Below are 26674 nucleotides of genomic sequence, written 5' to 3'. Positions count from 1 at the left end.
ATGATGATGATGATGATGATCCATCACAGTGAATGTTCGTATGTTGTCGTCTGACTTCTCGTCGGGTGTAAATGAAGCTGCTCCGTCTGCAAATCCTGGAACATCTCTCCATTCAAGGCCTTCAGTGGTCGTGTGGTTTTAAACGTTATTGTTCATTCAAGGTCAAATAAAGACTTTCAGCAGCTGTTCAAAACCCATATGATGCATTTACACTCACCGGCCACTCTATTAGGTACACCTTGCTAGTACTGGGTGGTCTTCATCTGCTTCCAGGTTGGACGTGTTGTGCGTTCAGAGATGGTATTCTGCATACCTTGGTTGTAACGAGTGGTTATTTGAGTTACTGTTGTCTTTCTATCATCTCCAACCACTCTGCCCATTCTCCTCTGACCTCTGACATCAACAAGGCATTTCCGCCCACACAACCCCCGCTCACTGGATCTGTTCTCTTGTTGGGACCATTCTCTGTAAACCCTAGAGATGGTTGTGCGTGAAAATCCCAATAGATCAGCAGTTTAATACTCAGACCAGCCCGTCTGGCACCAACAACCATGCCACGTTCAAAGTCACTTAAATCCCCTTTCTTCCCCGTTCTGATGCTCGGTTTGAACTTCAGCAAGTCGTCTTCACCACGTCTAGATGACGTAATGCATTGAGTTGCTGCCATGTGATTGGCTGATTAGCTATTTGTGTTAACAAGCAATTGAACAGGTGTGCCTAATAAAGTGGCCGGTGAGTGTATATTAAATTGGGGCTGTCAATCAATTAAAATATTTGATCGCAAATCAATCACACATTTTGTGTCTGTTCAAAATGTACCATAAAGGTTCTATATGTAACTGAGTATTAATTCTTCCTGTCCTCTGCAGGTAAGTCCTTCGACATCACCTACGTGCGGCTCAAGTTCCACACCAGCCGCCCGGAGAGCTTTGCCATCTACAAGCGGAGCGGCAAGGGCGGCCCCTGGGTGCCGTACCAGTACTACAGCGGCTCCTGCGAGAAGACGTACCAGAAGGCGAGCCGCGGCTTCATCCGCACCGGAGAGGACGAGCAGCAGGCGCTCTGCACCGACGACTTCAGCGACATCTCGCCGCTCACCGGGGGGAACGTGGCGTTCTCCACGCTGGAGGGACGACCCAGCGCACACAACTTCGACAACAGCCCCGTCCTCCAGGTGAGACGCCCGACTCTGTCCTCTCTAGACGGGACGCCTTTATATACATCAAATAAAATAAAATAAAATAAAATAATATAAAATAAAATAAATAAAGGCAACGAGAAACTGACAAATTAATAATAAAATAAAATAAGTAGTAAGAAATGAAAAGGTAGATGAGTTCTTCCTCCTCCTCCTCCTCCTCCTCCTCCTTCTCCTTCTCCATCTCCATCTCCTTCTCCTTCTTCCTCCTCCTCTCCTCCTCCTCCTCCTTCTCCTTCTCCATCTCCATCTCCTTCTCCTTCTTCCTCCTCCTCTCCTCCTCCTCCTCCTCCTCCTCTTCTTCTTCTTCTTCCTCCTCCTCTCATCATCTCCTCCTCTTCTCCTCCTCCTCCTCTGTCCTCCTCCTCCTCCTCTCTGTCCTCCTCCTCCTCTCCCTCCTCTCTCTCCTCTTCCTCTCCTCTCTGTCCTCCTCCTCTTCCTCTCTCTCCTCCTCCTCTCTCCTCCTCCTCTCTCTCCTCCTCCTCTCTCTCCTCCTCTTCCTCCTCCTCCTTCTCCTTCTCCATCTCCTTCTTCTTCTTCTTCCTCCTCCTCCTCTTCCTCTTCTTCTTCCTCCTCCTCTCATCATCTCCTCCTCCTCCTCCTCCTCCTCCTCCCCCTCCTCTCTGTCCTCCTCCTCCTCCTCTTCTCCTCCTCCTCTCTCTCCCCCTCCTCCTCTTCTTCTTCTTCCCCCTCCTCTCTCTCCTCCTCCTCCTTCTCCTCCTAGAGGACAGAACAGTGGGATGGTAGATGGTATTTTTCCCAGCAGGCCGTTCTGCAGGTCAGGTTGCAGGTTTGATGCTGCCAAGTGTTGCGACCTGTTGCTAGGCGACGCCCCCGGATTTCCCACCACAGCAGCAGCAGCTCAGTTTGGCTCGACTGACCTGCAGCTGCACCTCCTCCTCCTCTCTCCTCCTCTCATCATCTCCTCCTCTCCTCCTCTCATCATCTCCTCCTCCTCTCATCATCTCCTCCTCTCATCATCTCCTCCTCTCTCCTCCTCCTCTATCCTCCTCTCATCATCTCCTCCTCTCTCCTCCTCCTCTCCTCTCTCCTCCTCCTCTCCTCCTCTCATCTCCTCCTCTCATCTCCTCTCCTCCTCCTCCTCCTCTCCTCTCTCCTCTCCTCCTCTCCTCTCTCCCCTCCTCTCCTCTCTCCTCTCCTCTCTCCTTTCCTCCTCTCATCATCTCCTCTCCTCCTCTCCTTTCCTCCTCTCATCATCTCCTCCTCCTCCTCCTCTCCTCTCTCATCTCTCCTCCTCTCCTTTCCTTCTCTCCTCTCCTCTCCTCCTCCTCCTCTCTTCTCTCCTCCTCCTCTCCTCCTCTCATCATCTCCTCCTCCTCCTCCTCCTCTCCTCTCTCATCTCTCCTCCTCTCCTTTCCTTCTCTCCTCTCCTCTCCTCTCCTCCTCCTCCTCTCCTCTCTCCTCCTCCTTTCCTCCTCTCATCATCTCCTCCTCCTCCTCCTCTCCTCCTCTCCTCTCCTCTCCTCCTCCTCTCCTTCTCTCCTCTCTCATCTCTCCTCCTCTCCTTTCCTTCTCTCCTCCTCCTCCTCTCATCTCTCCTCTCCTCTCCTCTCCTCCTCTCTCCTCTCCTCTCCTCCTCTCCTCTCCTTCTCTCCTCTCCTCTCCTCTCCTTCTCTCCTCTCTCATCTCTCCTCCTCTCCTTTCCTTCTCTCCTCTCCTCCTCTCTCCTCTCCTCTCTCCTCTCCTCTCCTCTCCTCCTCCTCTCCTCTCTCCCCTCCTCCTCTCCTCTCTCTTCTCCTCTTCTCCTCTTTTCCTCCTCTCATCATCTCCTCCTCTCCTCCTCTCTCCTCTCCTCCTCTCTCCTCTCTTCCTCTCTCCTCTCCTCTCCTCTCCTCTCCTCTCCTCTCCTCTCCTCTACTCCTCTCTCCTCTCCTCTCCTCTCCTCCTCTGTCCTCCTCCTCTCCTCTCTCCCCTCCTCCTCTCCTCTCCTCCTCCTCTCCTCCTCTCATCATCTCTTCCTCTCCTCTCCTCCTCCTCTCTCCTCTCCTCCTCTCTCCTCTCCTCTCCTCTCCTCTCCTCTCCTCTCCTCTCCTCTCCTCCTCTCTCCTCTCCTCTCCTCCTCTCTCCTCCTCCTCTCCTCTCTCCCCTCCTCCTCTCCTCTCTCCTCTCCTCCTCCTCTCCTCCTCTCATCATCTCCTCCTCTCCTCTCCTCTCCTCCTCTCTCCTCTCCTCTCCTCTCCTCCTCTCCTCTCCTCTCCTTCTCTCCTCTCTCATCTCTCCTCCTCTCCTTTCTTTCTCTCCTCTCCTCCTCTCTCCTCTCCTCTCCTCTCCTCTCCTCCTCTCCTCTCCTCTCCTCTCCTCCTCCTCTCCTCTCTCCCCTCTTCCTCTCCTCTCTCCTCTCCTCTCCTCCTCCTTTCCTCCTCTCATCATCTCCTCCTCCTCCTCTCCTCTCATCTCTCCTCCTCTCCTTTCCTTCTCTCCTCTCCTCTCTCCTCTCTCCTCCTCCTCTCCTCCTCTCATCATCTCCTCCTCTCCTCTCCTCCTCTCTCCTCTCCTCTCCTCCTCTCTCCTCTCCTCTCCTCTCCTCTCCTCTCCTCCTCTCTCATCTTCTCTCCTCTCCTCTCCTCCTCTCTCCTCTCCTCTCCTCTCCTCTCCTCTCATCTTCTCTCCTCTCCTCTCCTCTCCTCTCCTCTCCTCTCTCCTCCTCTCCTCCTCGTTGTGTTTGTGTTTCCATGTTTCTTCACTCTCTCAACATGTTGCTTAATAACTGGAGCACAAGTCTCTCTCTCCTCCCCCCCCCTCCCGTTCTTACAGTATCACAGTACATTGAATGGTTATCCATATATATACGTACGCTATCGCCAGATTCTTGCCGATACACGGCTCTATATAACCCAGGACATGTCATTAGAGACATTACATTTACTGGTCCGGTAGTCTCTTTCAGTCCAAAATGGCGGAAGTGTAGCTCTGCTGCTGAGATCAGAACTGTTTCCATAGCAACGGTCTGGTATAAAGCAGCTGCAGTGACGGAGGCTCTTCTCCTCCATGTAAAAGAACAGATTTAGCTCCGCAGCTCAACTCTAAACTTCCTTATTTGACTTGTCGGCATGAAGCTATTTATACCGAAGCTGGGACTCTTTTAGGAGGCGTCACGCGGCTGTTTGTCGCTCTCTGACATTCCTGCTGTCTGTCATCTCTCAGCTGTGGGCGGGAAATAACCGCCAGCTGAGACAGTCCACCTTAACAACAACCGGCTATCCACCTTAACAACAACCGGCAGCTACCGCCATGTTTTATATCTGGAGCTGCGGTTCCTCTTTGGCCCCTTAAAATAAAGCGGTGTCTACTCTCAGCCGCCGTGTCACTCACAGGTGTGGGATATTTAGAGACCTCTCTCACATTGTGTCATTTATATAAATACTTTACAGTACCCAGATCCTTTACTGCAGTAAAAGTACTAATACCACGCTGGGAAAGGTCCTGCATTCAAAACCTTTCAAGTTCAAACCCAGAAATCTTCTTTCATCATCTCTCAGAAACAGGGTTTCATTGTCTTTAAATGTAGATTTATTAAGAGTTTAACACCATCATTTATTTTTTATATATATATATTTATATATATATTTATATTTATATTTATATATATATTTATATATATATATATATATATATATATATATATTTATATTTATATATTTATTTATATATTTATATATATAAAAACCTTCAGCTTCCTGCTGACCTGCTCTGACCCCTCATGTACTGAATGTTAAAACACACCAGACTTGTTCACGTCCCGTGTGAGACCAGAAGTTCATTTATTTGTGACGTAACTTCCGTACTTAAGCTACGACACGTCCACCGTCTTTTCCTGAACCTAACCAAGAAGTTTATTTTGAAAAAACTGGATGCATGTAATGAGCGGAGGTTGTCACGTGTTGCTGGACATTCATAGGAGAACGCACGAACAATGAGGAATAATGTGTAAAGAAATGAAGACAGAAATAAATGAGAAAACATGAGTAAATAAATAAAAAATAAATTAAAAAAATAAAAAAATAAATAAAAAATAAATAAATAAAAAATAAATGCAAAAATAAATAAATAAAAAATACATGCAAAAATAAATAAATAAAATATAAATGCAAAAATAAATAAAAAATAAATGTAGAAATAAAAAATACATTAAAACATGAATAAATAAATAAAATATAAATAGAAAAATAAATAAATAAATACAAAATTAATGCAAAAATAAATACATAAAAATAATTGCAAAAATAAATAAATAAAAACATAAATAAATAAAAATAAATATAAAAATGAATAATAAATAAAAGGGAATATTTAACAGAAGAGTAAATACATAAGGGAATTAATACAAAGATAAATAAATAAAGAAGCAAATTAAAACAGAAATATCAATTTATGTGACATTTTATCAAGGAACAACTTTTGGTAAGATATCATATGAACCGCGTATACGAGGATACGCTGCACCTCGTAATGGGATTTTTGTCTAGAAAATATCATTAAAAAAAGTTGTTATTTAATTTATGGATAATTTCTGAAGACGTTTTCTTTGAATATCTTGATTTGGTTCCAGAGATCCATTTAAACCCAAATATCTAAAGTCTTCTGTTGGAACAGTATTTATTTAAATGTCTAAACCTCTACATGTTGATTGAGACCTCTGGGTGTGGGAGTCTGGAGAATGAAGATACTGCAGCTTTCTCCTTGCAGTAAGAGAGTATTTAACTACCTGAGTGTGCAGTGGTGATCTAGTTAGCCACAGTAGTTCTCCAACCGGCCCGCTGAGTCGTCAGTACGTCACCAAACACTAAGTTCTCCGTGAGGAAACTCAGGAGAGCGTTGCTGTCTGTCTGTCTGCAGCAGCTCAGCTGGATGTCTGGGACTCCCAGAGGAGCGTTCCTCGTCTCTGCACTGAGCTGCACGTGATTGATGGCAAACAAATGTTCTGTACAGTTCAAACGGCGTTGACTCAGACGAGAAGCTGCACCAGCTGCCGGACGGACCGACGGACGGTACCGGTCAATTCTTCATGAATCATAAAGAGAGAGGGAGAGAGGGAGAGAGAGAGAGAGAGAGAGAGACGGGCGTCAGCTGAGAAAGCAGCTGTAGAAACGTTCTCAACAACGAGCATCCTCCTCCATCATCACAGCCTGACGTCAGAACGTCAACCAGGAAGGACGGCTGCCAACAGACCGACTTCATACCTCAGGTCCAGCTGAGAGAGGGTTAGGGTTAGCAGCTTTAACGCTTTCTGAACTCTGACAGGATCTGAATCTGAATCCTGAGGCCCTGTTCACACCTGGTATTAAAACGTGTTAATGATCTCACTTCCCCGCTCTGCATGCAAATAAACACGCAGTAAACACACGGCTGATGCAGCAGACGCTGTGACGTAACACCACAGGACAGTCATATCCTACATATTCCTGAATCTGGGTTGGAGATGTTAATAATTAACCATTTAACTGACATTAAGCATTTTAACTGATTAACGCTATCGGTTAAAACGGTTAAACGAAATGTTAATAATTCATTAAAAAGCTGAGAAAAACTCGTCACTTGAAGGAGAAAAGCTGGTCCACCTTAATAATCCACCTTAAGAGAGTCTGAACCGGCGTTACAGATACGGTCTCTGGCTCGCTGTAGCGGAGGAGTTGTAGCCTCGGAGCATTTATTCACCGACAGATAAACTGTACACACACTGTCTGCTACACCTACGTTCACAGCTAGAACGCCACCAACAACACACACCGTCTGCTACACCTACGTTCACAGCTACAACGCCACCAACAACACACACCGTCTGCTACACCTACGTTCACAGCTAGAACGCCACCGCCACACACCGTCTGCTACACCTACGTTCACAGCTAGAACGCCACCAACAACACACACGGTCTGCTACACCTACGTTCACAGCTAGAACGCCACCGACACACACACTGTCTGCTACAGCTACGTTCACAGCTACAACGCCACCACCACACACACTGTCTGCTACACCTACGTTCACAGCTACAACGCCACCGCCACACACCGTCTGCTACACCTACGTTCACAGCTAGAACGCCACCGACACACACCGTCTGCTACACCTACGTTCACAGCTACAACGCCACCACCACACACACTGTCTGCTACACCTACGTTCACAGCTACAACGCCACCGCCACACACCGTCTGCTACACCTACGTTCACAGCTAGAACGCCACCAACAACACACGGTCTGCTACACCTACGTTCACAGCTAGAACGCCACCGACACACACACTGTCTGCTACACCTACGTTCACAGCTACAACACCACCAACAACACACTGTCTGCTACAGCTACGTTCACAGCTACAACGCCACCGACACACACACTGTCTGCTACAGCTACGTTCACAGCTAGAACGCCACCGACACACACACTGTCTGCTACACCTACGTTCACAGCTACAACACCACCAACAACACACTGTCTGCTACACCTACGTTCACAGCTACAACGCCACCACCACACACCGTCTGCTACACCTACATTCACAGCTACAACGCCACTGCCACACACCGTCTGCTACACCTACGTTCACAGCTAGAACGCCACCACCACACACACTGTCTGCTACACCTACGTTCACAGCTAGAACGCCACCAACAACACACGGTCTGCTACACCTACGTTCACAGCTAGAACGCCACCGACACACACACTGTCTGCTACAGCTACGTTCACAGCTACAACGCCACCACCACACACACCGTCTGCTACACCTACGTTCACAGCTAGAACGCCACCACCACACACACTGTCTGCTACATCTACGTTCACAGCTACAACGCCACCACCACACACCGTCTGCTACACCTACGTTCACAGCTACAACGCCACCGCCACACACCGTCTGCTACACCTACGTTCACAGCTAGAACGCCACCAACAACACACGGTCTGCTACACCTACGTTCACAGCTAGAACGCCACCGACACACACACTGTCTGCTACACCTACGTTCACAGCTACAACACCACCAACAACACACTGTCTGCTACAGCTACGTTCACAGCTACAACGCCACCACCACACACCGTCTGCCAGTAACTCGCTGAAGTTACGCCGCGCTGACAGAGCGTGTGTGTGACTACGGGGAGCACGGAGCCACCGGCAACGCTAGCTGCTGCTAACGTAGCACAAACACACACACTGTTTGTTGGATAATCGCTATCGTTAATCCGGACAGACACACAGCTAACAACCTGCTAAACTAAACGAAGACTGGAGACTTCTACTTGTAAAGTGTCTGCCTGCTAAGTTAACGCTCCCAGACGGTGAACCGGAGACTCAGTTGTCTGTTGTGTTCAAACACTGCAGCTGGAGCACCGCTGCATGCGAGGCGGTTGGTTAACGGTTAGTAATGGGTTAACGAGGGTAGGTTAACGGTTAGTAATGGGTTAACGAGGGTCGGTTAACGGTTAGTAATGGGTTAACGAGGGTCGGTTAACGGTTAGTAATGGGTTAACGAGGGTCGGTTATCAGTTAAGAACATTTTTCAAAATTAGCATCCCTACTTTGGGTACATTTTATTAACATCAGAATATAAGGTTATTGTAGCGGCGGCCTCTGGGGACTTCCACGCCGCCGCAAGTGTCAGCTCCGTGCAAAGCACCAGAACAGAAACAGCGACGCATCTCCGACGGTACGATAATAACGCACTTCCTGTGCCTCGTCTGATTGCCTTTAGAGATGTGGCCTATAGATCAGGTTTAGTTTAATAAAACACACCGACAGGAAACAGTAACAGCAACTTCCTGTTTAAAATCTGCTCAAACCGGTTCCACATTCCCAGCAGTTACATGAGGATTTAACATCGGTGTGCAAAAGTCAGAGGAGGAGGCCTGACTCCTCCTGAGTCCTCCTGAGTAGGAAGATAAACGTACAGAACGCTGGACCCGGACCCAGACCTGGACCTGGACCTGGACCTGGACCCGGACCCAGACCCGGACCTGGACCAGGACCTGGACCTGGACCTGGATCTGATTTAAACCGACAGCAGAACATACTGAAACCCTCCGTGAGGTTTCATTTGAATGTTCCATCGTAGAAAGGGGTCTGACAGGAGGCCAGCTGGCTGATGTTTCAGAAGTTTCCTCCTGCAGTGGGAACATTGTTTTGGGCGGAGAGACATTTGGTGTTTGTATCAGATGTGGATGAACATTTCTAAACGTGTTCCCACTTTCCTGTGAGCAGAGAGCTTCCCCGAGGCCGGCGGTCCCGGTCCAGGTCCGTGTTTGTCCTCCAGCAGCTGCTCCGAGCTCTCACTCTGCTGAATACAAACCTGATAAGCTTCCTGCTGATACGGAACAAAGCTATCTCTGGCCCCTCGCTACTTTCCCATGAGCCTCTCACACAGGCGGGATGTTGAGTAACTTTCTTTATCCTCCCAAACTGAAACAGGTGTCCGTCAGTAACTCTCTCCATCTGGCCGTCGTATCGGAACGCCGAGGAAATAAATTCCAGCTCACTTAAAAATGTCACAGTTTGAGTGTTTGTGGTGTTGCGTCAGTGTTTTCTCAACGTTTCCCACAGAACTGAAACCACCTCCCTGTTCATGAATCATGATCCGAGCAGCTTCTAGACATTCAGGGAACTGTCTGTGTGTGTGTGTGTGTGTGTGTGTGTGTGTGTGTGTGTGTGTGTGTGTGTGTGTTGTGGTGCCTGGCTCCAGGGACGGGAGGGTCGGTCAGCTGGTCGGTGCAACACTCAACAACTATTGGATGGATGCTGGATCGTTGATGTTCCCTTCTATGGACCTTTTTTATTGGACTTTAATAATTGTAAAACAAACACACAAATGTGTACCACGATCCACGAATGGGGGAAATGAAGGCAAAGGAAAAATCACGCTTATATAAATAAATGCAGATATACATACATTTAAAATTAAATATAAAATAAATGAAAACATGAGTAAATAAATAAAAGATAAATGCAAAAATAAATAAAAAATAAATGTAGAAATAAAAAACAAATGAAAACATAAATAAATAAATTGAAAGTAAATGCAAAAATAAATAAATTAAAAATACATGCAAAAATAAATAAATAAAAAATAAATGCAAAAATAAATAAATAAAAGATAAATGCAAAAATAAATAAAAAATAAATGTAGAAATAAAAAATAAATGAAAACATAAATAAAAAATAAATGCAAAAATGAATATAAATAAATAATAAATTAAACATAAGAGTAAATAAATGGACGTTTTTATTGGACTTTAATAGTTGTAAACAAACACACACAAATGTGTACCATGATCCACAAATATTTCACTTTCCCACAAACATGTATTTATGTATTTGTGTTCTTTGTGGAGAACGCACGGAAAATTAGGAATAATGTGTAAATAAATGTATAAAGACAAAAATACAGAAATAAATAAGTTTGGGGAAATAAATAAGAGGTGAAGTGCAAAGAGAAAATTGCACATATATAAATAAATGCAGAAATACGTACATTTAAAAAATAAATATAAAAAAAATGAAAACATGAATAAATAAAAAATAAATAAATAGATTTAAAAATGTATAAACACATAAATAAATAAAAGGGGAAATTAAACAAGAGTAAATAAGAGAATTCATACAAAGATAAATAAAACATAAATATCAATTTATATCACATTTTATCAAGGAATAACTTTTGGTAAGATTTCATATGAACCGTTGTACGAGGATACGTTGCACCACTTTGTGTGATATGTCCTTAAAGTTCTCAATATTTAATTTATGGGTCATTTCTCAACCGTCAGATCCATTTAAACACAAATATTCATTTATTTGTTGGTGCAGTATTTATTTAAATGTCATACGTACCTGAAACGTACGTCTATGTGTTTGTGTTTATATACTGATTATTTTAATTGTGAACTCTCATGAGAGCTGATATTCGGATGCATCACTATCGATGTCTTTGTGGTTCAGATGAAGCTGTGCTGACTGTCGGCCCCGACGTCTCTAACGCCTCTAACGTCTCTAACGTCTCTAACGCCTCTAATGCTGCGTCCATGTTGTGTCTGTTGCAGGACTGGGTGACGGCCACCGATATCAGAGTGACCCTGAACAGGCTCAACACGTTCGGAGACGAGGTGTTCAACGACCCCAAGGTCCTCAAGTCCTACTACTACGCCATCTCGGACTTCGCTGTGGGAGGAAGGTAAGGAAAGATTCAATGTGTGCAAACTAGAGTTAGTAACTTCTGAGAGTCGCAACAGGCCAGCTTTTAGATTGTGATAGTTGTTACATGTGTAATAATAGAAGTACGGATGGAAAATCATAGACTCAACTACGCATCGTGTTTTTTATTTTAATGATTTCTAAACAGATGTTTTAACACCAGAATGGAGCTATCTGCTTCATGTGAGTCTATGTGGAGGTAGAAGGAAGTTACAGCTTTTATTGTGGTAGTTTGAGTAACGTGACGTCATATCCGTTCCGTATCCGTCAACCAAAACAAACCTCAGAGAGTGTAAAACGTTGGAGGGTCGTCGTGGATACGACCTGCACCCTCCCATGTTAAATCCAGCATGGTAAACACTACACATCCAGGAAAGGATGGAAACACTTTGGGTTTCACACATTGACAGGAGAAGCAGAGCTACACAGAGCTTAGAATTGAAGTTTAAGTTTCAGCAGCTTCATGAAACAGGACAAAGGAGACTCTTCTGAATGAGTGAGTGCGGTCAGGTGGTTCCGTGGGTCCTGGTCTTGATGTGTCACTGTGTGGTCTGCTTCCCTGTGGCCTTCACAGGATCCCACATAACAACTCCTTTTCCTGCACGTCTGGAGGACGAGAAAAAAAGAAAAGCTTTGGACAGGCATTACCAGAGTGTTACAGACTGCTGCTGCACAGCCTACGCAGCCATAATCTGTTTGAAATGTGGAGCAGATTTCCATTACACAGCCAGCATTCCTGGCATTCCTGGCCGGCAGCGCTGGATTACAGGGAAACCGGAATGGGGCGGACCGACCGCCATGACGGGCGGAAGAAAAAGGGAAGAGTCCTGAGCTGGAGCACCTGTCAGAGCTGCAGAACCGAACCTTTATTTACCCAGGGAGGGGTTCCACTGTGATTCACCTGAACCTGTTCACCTGGGAGCTGAACACAACGACCAATCAGAGCAGCCCAGAGGATCAGTCCACTCCGAATTATCCCAACAGTTTCATATAAAAACTCTACTAAAATGTATATATACAATGTGAGTTGTGTTTTTGTGGCAGTGTGGCGTGTTGACAGCCTCTTTAATACTTCAGTCTTCCTTCTCGGCGTCAGTTTTTCCACCGCTCTCTGCCAAGAAACACCTGAGACAATAACTAAAGGTGGCTGCTGAGCAGGTCCTGTCCTGTTGTGAGGGGCTCTTCCCCCCCGAGGAGGTTTAACAAAACCTCCCCTCAGAGCCGCCGAGCGGAAAAAACCTCATCAGAACCAAAGACAGTATCACAACACCAACTCCGTCCTCCGGTGTCAGTTTACAGCTCCGAGAGGCCGCGAGTCCTCGGAGGGAAACTTGTCTCTGTGGTCAGATAGAGAATATCAATCTGAAGGTTTTAAAGAGGTTGAGCTAACAATGCTGCTGATTACTGATTACATTGTCCAGGTGTAACGGGTGTGTTTGTGTGCCGTCAGGTGTAAGTGTAACGGCCACGCCAGCGAGTGTACGAAGAACAGCGGAGGGCGGATGGTGTGTAACTGCAAACACAACACGGACGGCGACGACTGCAACGTCTGCAAACCGTTCTACAACGACCGTCCGTGGAGGAGAGCGACCGCCGACAACGCCAACGACTGTCTGCGTGAGTCTGCAGCCACTCTACTGTGTCTCTGCTTTACTGCATATACTTCTGCTTTACTGCAGAAACTACTGCTTTACTGCAGAAACTACTGCTTTACTACAGAAACTACTTCTTTACTGCAGAAACTACTGCTTTACTACAGAAACTACTTCTTTACTGCAGAAACTACTGCTTTACTGCAGAAACTACTGCTTTACTACAGAAAGAAACTACTGCTTTACTACAGAAACTACTGCTTTACTGCAGAAACTACTGCTTTACTGCAGAAACTACTGCTTTACTACAGAAACTACTGATTTACTGCAGAAACTACTGCTTTACTACAGAAACTACTGCTTTACTGCAGAAACTACTGCTTTACTGCAGAAACTACTGCTTTACTGCAGAAACTACTTCTTCACTACAGAAACTACTGCTTTACTGCATATACAGCTGCTTTACTGCAAAAACTACTGCTTTACTGCAGAAACTACTGCTTTACTACAGAAACTACTGCTTTACTGCAGCTGTTTTGAAGCCTCGAGTTCGTCGCCATCTTGTTGTTTTGGAACCAGAAGTGAGGCGAGAGGGTGGAGCTGAGTATAACACCACCACTCTGTTATACAGACTGCGACTATGAGTACTACTAATGCTAGTATTAGTCTACTGCTGCTGAGTACAAATACAACAGCTGGACTGAATGAGGTGAGAGTTGATCTAAAGGGCCCGTAGAACAGGTCACATGATGAAGTCCTGCAGAGGGGGATCTTCAGCATTAGTCATGACACTCTCTGGGGGATTGTGGGAGCTGTAGTTCCTGTCGGCTACACGTTCATCATATCACAGTGCAGATGCATGACTAACGGCGTTCAGGGAATACTAGTGTTGCTCTTCTTCTCCCACAGTCCACTTAATCCGTCCTGCAGGAAGCCCACAGTATGGAAACATGTTGAAGTACAGCTGCGTTGTCACCTCATTTAACCTCATTCCAACTCCAGTAAACAGGACTACCACATGTTTATTATATGAATAACAATGAGGGAACTGTATCTGTTACTGCTGCTACTGTCTAAATACTACAGTCTTACTGCCACTGATACTGCTGTTACTACTGCCTTACTACAGCTAATACTGCTACCTGATTTACTGCAGTACTACTGCTTTACTGTCACGTTTACTGCTTAGAATGAGTGACCTGACTGAGAACTCAGAACGACATCTATTAGAAGCTTTACTACTGCTACTGTTGTACTGTTACTGCTACTGTTGTACTACAGCCACTACTTTACTAATACTGCTTTACTGCTGTAATACTTCTACCTGATTTACTGCAGTACTACTGCTTAACTGTCGCTTTTACTGCTTAGAGTGAGTGAGTGACCTGACAGGACTGCGTCCAATCGGCGTCTGTCACAGCTTTTCTACTGATACTGTTGTACTGTTACTACTTCTGCTTTACTGCAGCTAATACTGCTTTACTGCAGCTAATACTACAACCTTACTACTTCTGCTTTACTGCAGCCATTACTGCTTTACTGCAACCAGTACTACAACCTTAGTGCTTGTGCTTTACTGCAGCCAATACCGCTTTACTGCAGCTAATATTACAACCGTACTACTTCTGCTTTACTGCAGCTAATACTGCTTTACTGCAGCTAATACTGCTTTACTGCAGCTAATATTACAACCTTAGTGCTTGTGCTTTACTGCAGCCAATACCGCTTTACTGCAGCTAATATTACAACCTTACTACTTCTGCTTTACTGCAGCTAATACTGCTTTACTGCAGCTAATACTGCTTTACTGCAGCTAATACTACAACCTTACTGCTTCTGCTCTACTGCAGCTAATACTACAACCTTACAGCTTGTACTTTACTGCAGCTAATACTACAACCTTACTGCTTGTACTTTACTGCAGCTAATACTACAACCTTACTGCTTGTACTTTACTGCAGCTAATACTACAACCTTACTACTTCTGCTTTACTGCAGCTAACACTACAACCTTACAGCTTGTGCTTTACTGCAGCTAATACTACAACCTTACAGCTTGTACTTTACTGCAGCTAACACTACAACCTTACAGCTTGTGCTTTACTGCAGCTAATACTACAACCTTACTGCTTGTGCTTTACTGCAGCTAATACTACAACCTTACAGCTTGTGCTTTACTGCAGCTAATACTACAACCTTACTACTTCTGCTTTACTGCAGCTAATACTACAACCTTACTGCTTGTACTTTACTGCAGCTAATACTATAACCTTACTACTTCTGCTTTACTGCAGCTAATACTACAACCTTACAGCTTGTACTTTACTGCAGCTAACACTACAACCTTACAGCTTGTGCTTTACTGCAGCTAATACTACAACCTTACTACTTCTGCTTTACTGCAGCTAATACTACAACCTTACAGCTTGTGCTTTACTGCAGCTAATACTACAACCTTACAGCTTGTGCTTTACTGCAGCTAATACTACAACCTTACTACTTCTGCTTTACTACCGTTACTGCTGTAGCGTAGTTGGTAAAGTCTTCCTCCTCCAGTAGACTGGACTTTATAATGAATGCCGTTAACGTCTCTCTCTCAGCCTGCGACTGTAACGGGAAGAGCGCCGAGTGTTACTTCGACTCAGAGTTGTACCGGGCCACGGGTCACGGAGGTCACTGCAGGAACTGCGCCGACAACACCGACGGGCCCAACTGTGAGCGTTGCCTCGACAACTACCACCGCGACCAGAGCGGCAACCGCTGCCTGCCCTGCAGCTGCAACACCGTTGGTGAGTTCACTGATCTCAGTCATCATCGCCATCAGCTGTCACGTGACCCGAGTTCCAGACTTGGGTCACGTGATAACAACTGCTAATGAAGACCATAAGATACGGTTGAAAGCTCCAGAGAAAGTGAGTAAGTGGACCTTGACTTATAAAGGATTAGTTTGAGACATTTTGGTTATTATAGTTATTCACTTTATTGTCTTGTGGTCCGTTTTTCTGCTCAGTTTGAAGCTGCAGCCAGTTAGCTTAGCTTAGCTTAGCTTAGCTTAGCTTAGCTTAGCTTAGCACAAAGACTGGGAACAGGTGGAAACAGCTAGCTAGGAAGTGATTGAACTAGAACTCCCTGTAACTCACAACATGCTGTTTTTACAGTTTAGTTTTTGTTTGACTGGATAAGTGCCCCTCTGAGAAACACCACAACTATCAATACTATAATAGAACGTGATATTAGTGAACTTTAGAGGTGCTGGTAGGCCTGTATGTTATCTTTATGCTAAGCTAGGCTAACCAGCTGCTGGCTCCAGTTTTATACTGAACATACAGATACAACATGAGAGTGGCGTCGATCTAAATCTCATTTTCAGGATTTTTTCTGACATTTTTCTGTCATTTTTTGGACTTTTTTCGTACATTTTACGGACAATTTTCAGACTTTTTTTTTTACTTTTTTCAGACTTTTTCGGACAAAAAACCCTCACACATTCACATATCTGGAGGTCAGAGGTCAAGGGACCCCTTTGAAAATGGACATGGCAGTTTTTCCTCGCCAACATTTAGCATAACTTCGGAGCGTTATTTAACCTCCTTCAGGACCAGCTAGTCTGACCTGGTTGGTTCCGATGGATTCATCAGGTTTTATAGTTTCAGATGATACCAGGATCTTCACTCTAGCTTTAAAACTGAATACTATAATATTAGACACTTTTCATGCAGCTTCATCTTTGTTTTTGCCATGTGAATAGACAACCGTATCATCGGCGTACATCTGAATGTTAACGTCAGAGCAAACCGATGGCAGATCATCTATGATTGGAGCGTTATTTAACCTCCTTCACTACAAGCTAGTCTGACCTGGTTGGTACCGATGGATCCGTCCGTTTTTTCTAGTTTCAGATGATACCAGTATCTTCACTCTAGCTCATGGTGAGCCCGCTAAAACCTCTGAAAGATCGAATGTGTTAAAGAAATAAGTGGCGACTTTGCGTTAACGCGTTATTATCGCGTTAACTTTGACAATCCTAAATTTATGATACAGATACTTTTCATGCATATTCATGTATGTAATGTCCTGGTGACGGAGGCGCTCACATACAGGAGGAGCCGTCGGAGTGAAGACATGTGAAACCGCCGGTACGAACTCTGTGGTTTTGATGGTATTTAACAGAACGCAGCAGCAAACCGCCGGTTAATGTGAACCAGCTGCTGTTTGGGTCCCAGTTCCACCAGCTCTGTCCTGTAATGGTTATTGTTAATGGGAGCTGATTGTTAGGTTGAGGGTTAATGTGCTGCTGACGGTGTGTGTTTGTGTGTGTGTGTGTGTGTGTGTGTGTGTGTGTGTGTGTGTGTGTGTGTTTGCAGGCTCAGAGTCGCCTCAGTGTGACAACAGAGGAGTGTGTGCGTGTAAACCTGGAGTGACCGGAGAGAAGTGCGACCGCTGCCAGCCGGGATACCACAGTCTGACGGAGGCCGGCTGCAGGTAACACGCAACAGCTGCTGCACCACAATACAGTGAAAGATGACTGGAGTCTGGTGGGGCGGCGGCGGCGTGGCTAAAGGAGACCGATACTGACAACAAGATGTCTCACTCTCATGCTTTCAGTCCGGTTGTCTAAATAACACTCAGTTTATCCTCATTTAAAGGAGCAGGGCAACATTTCTCCATCTTCCACTAAATCAGACCAGAAGATGGATTTTAGTTTGTTTTCTATGCGTCCAGTAGAGCTGAGACCGTCAGTCTATCAATCAATCAATCGATCAATCAAACTTTATTTATATATCACCTTTCAAACAAGTCAAATGTAATTCAAAGTGCTGGAATATAAAGTGTTAAACATGGATTTAGAGACTAATGCACCGAAACAACCAATATAACAGTTCATTGAATAAGAACGCAGTAAGAGATGGGTATTTAAGATAATAAAAGATAAATCAAATACAAGGAAATAAAAATAACAATAAATAAAAAAATTATGAAAGTACACCAAATAAGCAGATTGTATTAAAATAATAAAATAAAAGAAGTAATAATGATCAGTAATAAAATGTTGATTCAATTAAATAGAGTAAAATAAACACTATAATAATGATGATGATAAATAAAATAAGTATTAAAAATAAAGACCATAAAATTCTAAAAGTATCACCGTCATTAGACAGAAAATTAATCTGCGACAATTAATAATCGATTAATCATTTGAGTAATTATTTAAAGCAGAAACTTCTCAGACGTGACGTTTTTCTTGTTTTCTTGTTCTCCTCTTTGATATTAAACTGAATCTCAAGACGAGAAGTCACCAAACAGTAAATCCAGAAAATAACAGCTTTATCAATAATCATGAGCTGCAGGCTGTGTGTTTAGCCTAGCTTAGCACAAAGACTGGAAGCAGAGGGAAACTGTTAGCTTAGCTCAGCGGGCAGCAACCTGCAGCTCTTCAGCTCCTCTCCAGCGGCTCCCTGTGGAGATAGGAACTCTGTTCTTTGTTTACATTTTCATTTTTATGTATCATTGTTGTAGGTCTATGATACGACGGGACGACGGAGTATTAGGGCCACATTGAGGAAAAACATACATCTGAGATTTAGAGAATAAAGTCAGAATATTATAAAGTAGTAGTTTTACGTGTTATTTTCTTTATTCTCGTAATATTACGACTTTTTTTCTGGTAATATTCTGACTTTATTGTGTAAATCTCAGATGTGTTTCCCTCAGTGTGGCCCTAATACTCCGTAGTACATTGTCTCTTTGTCCCTCACTGCATTAGACTTATAAACTATATACTTAGACTATAAACTGAGTTACCTTCATCACAATGATCACATGTTTTGAGGCTCCAGACAGATTTTGTTTTGTTTGCCTAAAATGTCTCTTTTGATAGTAAAGGTTGCTGACCCCTGACCCCTGACCTCTGACCCCTGACCCCTGCGTTAGCTCCACCAAAAAAGAAATAAATCCACCTTTTACAACTTCCTGTTTGTCTGATTTCCATGTTGAACAGGTGCAGAAATATAAATGTAAAAAGGTGTTTTATAGGCTGATGTTTATTTATTAAAAGAACTTCTTTACAGAAATAAATAAAATGATATTCTCTGAATATGTTGCATCTTGATGTTAATGAATGATTTAGTGTTAATCATTTAGCAGAGACTGAACTGAACTTTGAGCGCCCTCTGCTGGCACCTTTTATTATAAAACCTCTTGATTGTCTTTGGACTGTGGGAGGAAACCCGGTTACAACCAGACGGGTCTTTAGACTTGATGTTAAGTAGTCGGTGGTGGAGCAGCAATGTGATGATGATGTGAACATCTCTCTCTCTCTCCCCGTCAGGTCTTGCTCTTGCTCGCCCTCTGGCAGCACTCAGGAGTGTGACGTCAACACAGGACAGTGTCGCTGCAAAGACCACGTGGAGGGCTTCAGCTGCGACAGGTAACACACACACATTTTAAATAAATGGAGTCGTCACTGTGAGCCTGTATTACATCACCAGATTACAGGTTTTAAATACATCCATTCTTTGACACTAGTGGTTTAAAGGAAACACCGAGCTGTTCATTCACATCCTGCTCTGATTACTGGGATCAGGAGCTGATACTTAAAGGGCCAGTCCAGCTGTTTCTCAGTGTATTACCTATCAGGGCCTCTCTCCTGACTCAATACTATCACCAAACCTGGCTGCTGATTCCATATTGTGACTTAGTGTGATTTTTGTTATACACTATAAACTACTACTAGTTATATTACGACTTTGTTTTTTGTAAAGTTATGACTTCATTCTCGTAATTTTACGACTTTATTCTGGTAATATTCTGACTTTATTCTGTAAATCTCAGATGTGTTTCCCTCAATGTGGCCCTAATACTGTGTAGTACATTGTCTCTTTGGCCCTCACTGCATTAGACTTATATACTATATACTCAGACTATAAACTGTGTTACCTTCATCATAATGATCACATGTTTTGCGGCTCCAGACAGATTCTTTTTGCCTAAAGTGTCTCTTTAGATAGTGAAGGTTGCTGAGCCCTGGACTAGACCATGAAGGGAACCAGATGAATCATCCACTTCTAGAGACTGTAACTTTGTAAAATCTCTAAATGAATCCAGTAAAGATGTTTAATATTCAGCATGTATGTAGTCAGAGACGTCCTGAAGTCAAATATATCAGGATCATTGGCAGGAAGTATTTATTACATTTCTTATCCAGCAACCCAGAAATCAAAGAATAAAGACATTTCCCTCACAGATTAGTGGGATTTTCTTTTTAATTTATACTACAAATACTGCATTTAGAATTAAAAAATATGCTCAAATCACAACATGGCAAACTGCAGCCCAACAGGCTCTACTGTACTTCTATGTGATTCTAGTTGAGCTCCAGCTGCAGGTCAGCTCACTGAGACACAGTTCATTTATTCTCCGTGTTGACTCGTCTCCATCTGTTCTAAACACACACACACACACACACGGTGACTTCATTCAGCCGTCAGCAGGTTGCAATTAACCCCGTGATGTTCAGGATATCGGTGTGTGTTGTATATGATGAAGATGACGGTGATGATGGTGATGGCGATGTGATATTAGCTTTCTCCTCACAGAGAAGAGAAGCAGTCACATTAAACTCAACACAATGATAAAAATGGAATTTAAATAGAATTAAAAGCTATAATAACAGTAATAGTAGTAAAATAGTGTGAGGTCAAAATTGTATTAATAAAATAACAATAAAATAGATTAAAATTATTCAACTTAAATACAATAAAATAAGTGTATATATATATATATATATCATATATATATATATATGATTAATAAAATATAATATAATATATATTAATAATATATATATATATAGATGTATGAGCTGTTTGATTTTATTCTGTTTTATTTTTATGTTATTAATCAATTATTTTATTTTTATTTAAGTTGTATCATTTTACTCAATTTTATTGTTATTCTATTAATCACTTATTATATTGTATCTAAGTTGTATAATTTATATTATATTTTATTGTTATTTTATCACATACGTATTTTATTTTTATTTAAGTTGTATAATTTTATTGTTATTATATTATTTATTTATTTTATTGTATTTCAGCTGTATAATTTTATTCTGTTTAATTGTTATTTTATTAATCACTTATTTTATTTTATTTAAGTTGCATAATTTGACTCAATTGTATTGTTATTTTATTAATCATTTATTTTATTGTATCTAAGTTGTACAATTTAAATTCTATTGTATTGCTATTTTATCAATTACGTATTTTATTGTATTTAAGTTGTATAATTGTATTCAGTTTTATTGTTATTTTATCAGTTACGTATTTTATTGAATTGAAGTTTTATAATTTTATTCTGTTTTATTGTTATTCTATTAATCATTTATTTTATTGTATTTAAGTTGTATAATTTAAATTCTATTTTTTTCAATTACGTATTTTATTGTATTTAAGTTGAATAATTTTAATCTATTTTATTGTTATTTTATTAATCACTTATTTTATTGTATTTAAGTTGAATAATTTTAATCTATTTTATTTTTATATGTATCTTTGTGTCCGTCAGGTGTAAACTGGGTTTCTTCAACCTGGACCCCAACAACCCTCAGGGCTGCACCCCTTGCTTCTGCTTCCAGCACTCGTCTGTGTGCGACAGCGCCGAAGGCTTCAGCGTCCACACCGTCACCTCGTCCTTCTCCAGAGGTAAACCGGAACGCTGTCACCCTGTCATGTAACCATGGTGATGTGTGTCGCTGTTGTCACGTGCTGTAATGTGTGTGTGTGTGTGTGTGTGTGTGTCAGATGACGAGCAGTGGACCGGTCAGCAGCGTGATGGTTCCAGTGTCTCCGTCCAGTGGTCTCCCAGCGGACAGGAAGTCTCCCTCATCTCAGACGACTACTTCCCCATGTACTTCGTAGCCCCAGGTACACACACACACACACACACACACACACACACACACACACATAAAGACTTCACACTTTAGCACACACATTAAAACTACTACAGTTTGTTGCGCTCCCATTTCCTGCGGCAGAGTGAGTCGCAACGTCGGCCTCTCCACGCAGACTACATTTACTTTAAATATTATTTTTGGTACATTTAATAGCATATTTATTTATTTATTTATTTATTTATTTATTTATTTATTTATTTATTTAAGTCTTTTATTTAATTATTTCAGGTTTTGTCCGGTTCTGTCCTCCATACATTTGTAGCTAATAAAATGCTAAATCATCGTTCCCAGATTACGTCTCAGTCAATACGTTCTGCGCTGACTTTTACCTGCGTTCAACCAAAGCCTGCTCCGACGTGATTGGTCGATGCTACTCGGACTACAAACGGAAACCAGAACGCCTCCGGTACCAAAATCTGTTCCCGTCCGACAGCAAACACATTATCCCACATATTAAAAGCTCCCTCAGACTCTCAGGTCGCATTTTGGCGTCCACACAGACCAGCTGATGACGTGCCGGAAATAATAATAATAATAATAACAATGATAATAATAATAGTAATAATAATAATAATAATAACAATGATAATAATAATAGTAATAATAATAATAATAATAACAATGATAATAATAATAGTAGTAATAATATATAATAATGTTATTATTATTATAATCTGCACCTGTGTGGGAGGAGAGGAGCAGCCAGTGGTTCATATCCAGATGTGTTCGTGTTTTTGTGCGTCACAGAGAAGTTTTTGGGGAACCAGATGTTGAGTTACGGACAGAACCTGAGTCTGAGTTTCCGGGTGGACCGGCGGGACAGTCGTCTGTCGGCGGAGGATCTGGTCCTGGAGGGAGCCGACCTGAGGGTGGCCGTCCCCCTCATCGCCCAGGGCAACGCCTACCCCAACGAGAACATGCAGACCTACGTGTTCAGGTGAGGCGGGAGGAGAGACTCGTCACGTCACCTCTTCATCTGTTTCTAAACCGGATCAAGTAATCTCCATAATGTTGTGTTCAGGCTCCATGACAGCACGGATTACCCCTGGAGGCCGACCATCAGCCACCCCGGCTTCCAGAAACTCCTCCACAACCTGACCGCCATCAAGATCCGCGGCACCTACAGCGAGAGGAGTACGCAACGCAACGCAACGCAACGCAACGCAACGCAACGCAACGCAACGCAACGCAACGCAACGCAACGCAACGCAACGCAACGCAATGCAACACACACTCATCGAAGGTCACGTCCTGATTTCCAGCATCATTTTAATGATGACTCTGTGTCTCCAGGTGCCGGTTACCTTGACGACGTCTCCTTGGTGACGGCGAGGCGGGGTCCGGGGGTGCCGGCCCGCTGGGTGGAGCGCTGCACCTGTCCTCAGGGTTACCAGGGGCAACACTGTGAGCAGTGCACTCTGGGATATCGCCGCGCCAATCCGGAGCTCGGAGCCCTCAGCTCCTGCGAGCCCTGCAACTGTAACGGACACAGCGACGCCTGCAACCCCGACACTGGTAACACTGGTTATACTGGTTATACTGGTTATACTGGTTACACTGGTTATACTGCTGGTTATACTGGTTATACTGGTTATACTGCTGGTTATACTGGGAACTCTGGTTCTAATGGTTATACTGGTTATACTAGGAACACTGGTTGCTGACTGGTAACAATGGTTATACTGGTTATACTGGTTATACTGGTTGTACTGGTAACACTGGTTTGAGTGTCTCCTGTCTGATGGGGTCTGTCTGTCCGTCCGTCTGTCCAGGAGCGTGCGACTGTCGGGACGACACGGCCGGCCTGAGCTGTGAGCGCTGTAAGGACGGTTTCTACGGCGACGCCACCCGCGGGTCGTCAGCTGACTGTCAAGCCTGTCCCTGTCCGGCCGGAGCCACCTGCGCCGTCGTCCCCAAAACCAGAGAGGTGGTGTGCACCAACTGTCCCGCAGGAACCACAGGTACACACACACACACACACACACACACACACACACACCAGTACACCATGCTACTGCCGTGTTCTATTTACTGTTGTAACAGCGGTCGCCTGTCTGCAGGTAAGCGCTGCGAGCTCTGTGACGACGGCTTCTTCGGCGACCCGTTGGGTCAGAGCGGGCCAGTCCGAGCCTGCCGCGCCTGCAAGTGCAGCGACAACATCGACCCCAACGCCGTCGGCAACTGCAACCGCGAGACCGGAGAGTGCCTCAAGTGCATCTACAACACCGACGGCTTCTTCTGCGACCGCTGCAAGGAGGGTTTCTATGGCAACGCCCTGGCCACCAACGCCGCCGACAAGTGCAAACGTAAGAGGAAGTTCCCTTTTATCCACTTTTATAAATATACGCAGTATTTTCACTTTCAGTCCATCAAGATCTTCAGACGTGTGGCATTTTTCTTTTTGTTTGTTTGTCATAACTGTTTTCAGTTCATTTCCTGTCGGTTGACTGATCACTAATCAATAATTGATGTCACTACTGTTGAGTCCGACTGATATCTGTCTGGCTGTCTCTGTCCTCAGCCTGCTCCTGCTCTCCGTTCGGTACCGTGGGTCGACAGACGGGCTGTTCTCAGGTCACCGGTCAGTGCCAGTGTCTCCCCAACGTGGCTGAACGTGACTGCGCCGCCTGCCAGCCCGGCTTCTTCAACCTGCAGAGCGCCAACGGCTGCGAAAGGTCAGACCGCCTCGCCGACGTCGCGAGATCAACGTCACAACAACTGTGTGCTTCTGACATTGTTTTTTTGATTGGCTCTTCCTCCTCGCCTCCACAGATGCAACTGTAACCCGATTGGCTCTACCAACGGTCAGTGTGACATCACTGCGGGGCAGTGCGAGTGTCAGCCCGGCGTCACCGGCCTGCACTGCGAACGCTGCGAGGTCAACTTCTTCGGATTCAGCTCGTCCGGATGCAAACGTGAGCAAGATGACATCACTGATTATGAATGAACCATGCATTCATTTTCTTAAAATATGTGTTTTTTAATGGCGCTCTGTCCGTGTGACCTGCAGCCTGCGACTGCGACCCCGAGGGCTCCCAGTCGGGTCAGTGTAAGGAGGACGGGCGCTGCGAGTGTCGGCCCGGCTTCGTCGGAGCTCGATGCGACATGTGTGAGGAGAATTACTTCTACAACCGCTCGGCTCCGGGCTGCCAGCAGTGTCCCTCCTGCTACAGTCTGGTCAGAGACAAGGTGAGGACGGACATTAAAGACGGGAAGGACAGAGTCTTAATGTCTCTGCACGATGATGATGCGCATTGACGTGTTATTCGTGTCTCCGCCAGGTCAACCAGCAGAGACAGAAGCTTCACGACCTGCAGACTCTGATCGATAACCTGGGCTCGGGCCAGGACACCGTCAGCGACAAGGCCTTCGAGGACCGGCTGAAGGAGGCCGAGAGAGCCATCATGGAGCTGCTGGAGGAGGCTCAGACCAGCAAAGGTTCCTCCATACTGCACGCAGCAACAATACACACTGATCGACACATCAGAGCCGTGGTCGGGGCCGTAGAGTCTAACGTACTGATATATCAGAGCCGTGGTCGGGGCCATAGAGTCTAATGTACTGATATATCAGAGCCGTGGTCGGGGCCATAGAGTCTAACGTACTGATATATCAGAGCCGTGGTCGGGGCCATAGAGTCTAACGTACTGATATATCAGAGCCGTGGTCGGGGCCATAGAGTCTAATGTACTGATATATCAGAGCCGTGGTCGGGGCCATAGAGTCTAACGTACTGATATATCAGAGCCGTGGTCGGGGCCATACAGTCTAACGTACTGATATATCAGACACGTGGTCGGGGCCATAGAGTCTAACGTACTGATATATCAGAGCCGTGGTCGGGGCCATACAGTCTAACGTACTGATATATCAGACACGTGGTCGGGGCCATAGAGTCTAACTTACTGATATATCAGAGCCGTGGTCGGGGCCAGAGATTCTAACTTACTGATACTTCAGAGTCGTGGTCGGGGCCATCTTAAAACAACTACTTACTATCTCCTAACTAGCTGCCAACATGTCAGGAACAAGCTCAGCTCTGATTTGAATGTAAAATGATTTACCCGACTGACCTTTGACCTTTGACCTTTGACCCTGCAGACGTAGACCGAGGTCTGCTGGATCGCCTGAACAACATCAACAACACTCTGACCACCCAGTGGAACCGACTGCAGAACATCCGCAACACGGTGGACGACACCGGCACGCAGGCCGACCGCGCCCGCCACCGAGTCCGAGACGCCGAAAACCTGATCGACCGGGCCCGGCAGGAGCTGGACAAGGCCAAGGACGCCATCGGCAAAGTGGTGAGTGGGCGGCGTCGTTGTCACGGCAACTAAGCAGAGCACCCGAGAGCGTATTAACACGAGCCGATGGTGCATGTCTGTCTGCAGGACATCAAACCCCCGAGCGGCACCGGAGATCCAAACAACATGACGCTGCTGGCTGAGGAGGCTCGGACACTGGCCGATAAGTAAGACGCGGCTGCGTGTCGAGGTCACTCTGGTTCTTTATCTCGTCTTTCTGCTGGTTTGGTGAAGAAAAGAAGAAGAGCACGTCTCAGCTGTTGATCCCAGTTTGTTCTGGGCTGCTTTATTGTGACGTTGACACTGAAACAGGAAGCTGTTCCTCTTTAACTCTGCAGCTTCCTGTTTCAGTCACCAACGACGGCTGATTCAACTGGTGCTCAGAGGGATCCACGTCTCC

At 44.7% G+C, this 26674-nt stretch overlaps 2 protein-coding genes across 2 annotated transcripts in view; both read left to right on the top strand.

The window, feature by feature from the left end:
• The window catches only part of LOC119499314, an 843332-nt gene that overhangs the window by 385517 nt on the left and 431141 nt on the right, over positions 1 to 26674 (top strand). The gene's annotated exons all lie outside the window — the stretch shown is intronic.
• lamc1 (laminin, gamma 1) overlaps positions 1 to 26674 on the top strand; it is a 66843-nt gene that overhangs the window by 31127 nt on the left and 9042 nt on the right. Inside the window, exons 2-20 of the mRNA XM_037787337.1 lie at positions 870 to 1174; positions 11263 to 11393; positions 12864 to 13030; positions 15606 to 15794; positions 17370 to 17487; positions 19337 to 19435; positions 21577 to 21713; positions 21813 to 21935; positions 22715 to 22904; positions 22989 to 23101; positions 23261 to 23482; positions 23740 to 23928; positions 24028 to 24273; positions 24489 to 24642; positions 24740 to 24882; positions 24978 to 25156; positions 25249 to 25405; positions 26069 to 26274; positions 26362 to 26441. Coding sequence (XP_037643265.1) covers positions 870 to 1174; positions 11263 to 11393; positions 12864 to 13030; positions 15606 to 15794; positions 17370 to 17487; positions 19337 to 19435; positions 21577 to 21713; positions 21813 to 21935; positions 22715 to 22904; positions 22989 to 23101; positions 23261 to 23482; positions 23740 to 23928; positions 24028 to 24273; positions 24489 to 24642; positions 24740 to 24882; positions 24978 to 25156; positions 25249 to 25405; positions 26069 to 26274; positions 26362 to 26441 — 3148 coding nt within the window. The remainder of the gene's footprint in view (positions 1 to 869; positions 1175 to 11262; positions 11394 to 12863; positions 13031 to 15605; positions 15795 to 17369; positions 17488 to 19336; positions 19436 to 21576; positions 21714 to 21812; positions 21936 to 22714; positions 22905 to 22988; positions 23102 to 23260; positions 23483 to 23739; positions 23929 to 24027; positions 24274 to 24488; positions 24643 to 24739; positions 24883 to 24977; positions 25157 to 25248; positions 25406 to 26068; positions 26275 to 26361; positions 26442 to 26674) is intronic.

This window comes from Sebastes umbrosus, chromosome 12 (genome assembly GCF_015220745.1).
Source record: "Sebastes umbrosus isolate fSebUmb1 chromosome 12, fSebUmb1.pri, whole genome shotgun sequence".
NCBI lineage: Eukaryota > Metazoa > Chordata > Actinopteri > Perciformes > Sebastidae > Sebastes > Sebastes umbrosus.
The sequence above is the reverse complement of the archived record's forward strand: the minus strand, read 5'-3'. Positions and strand labels throughout refer to the sequence as shown.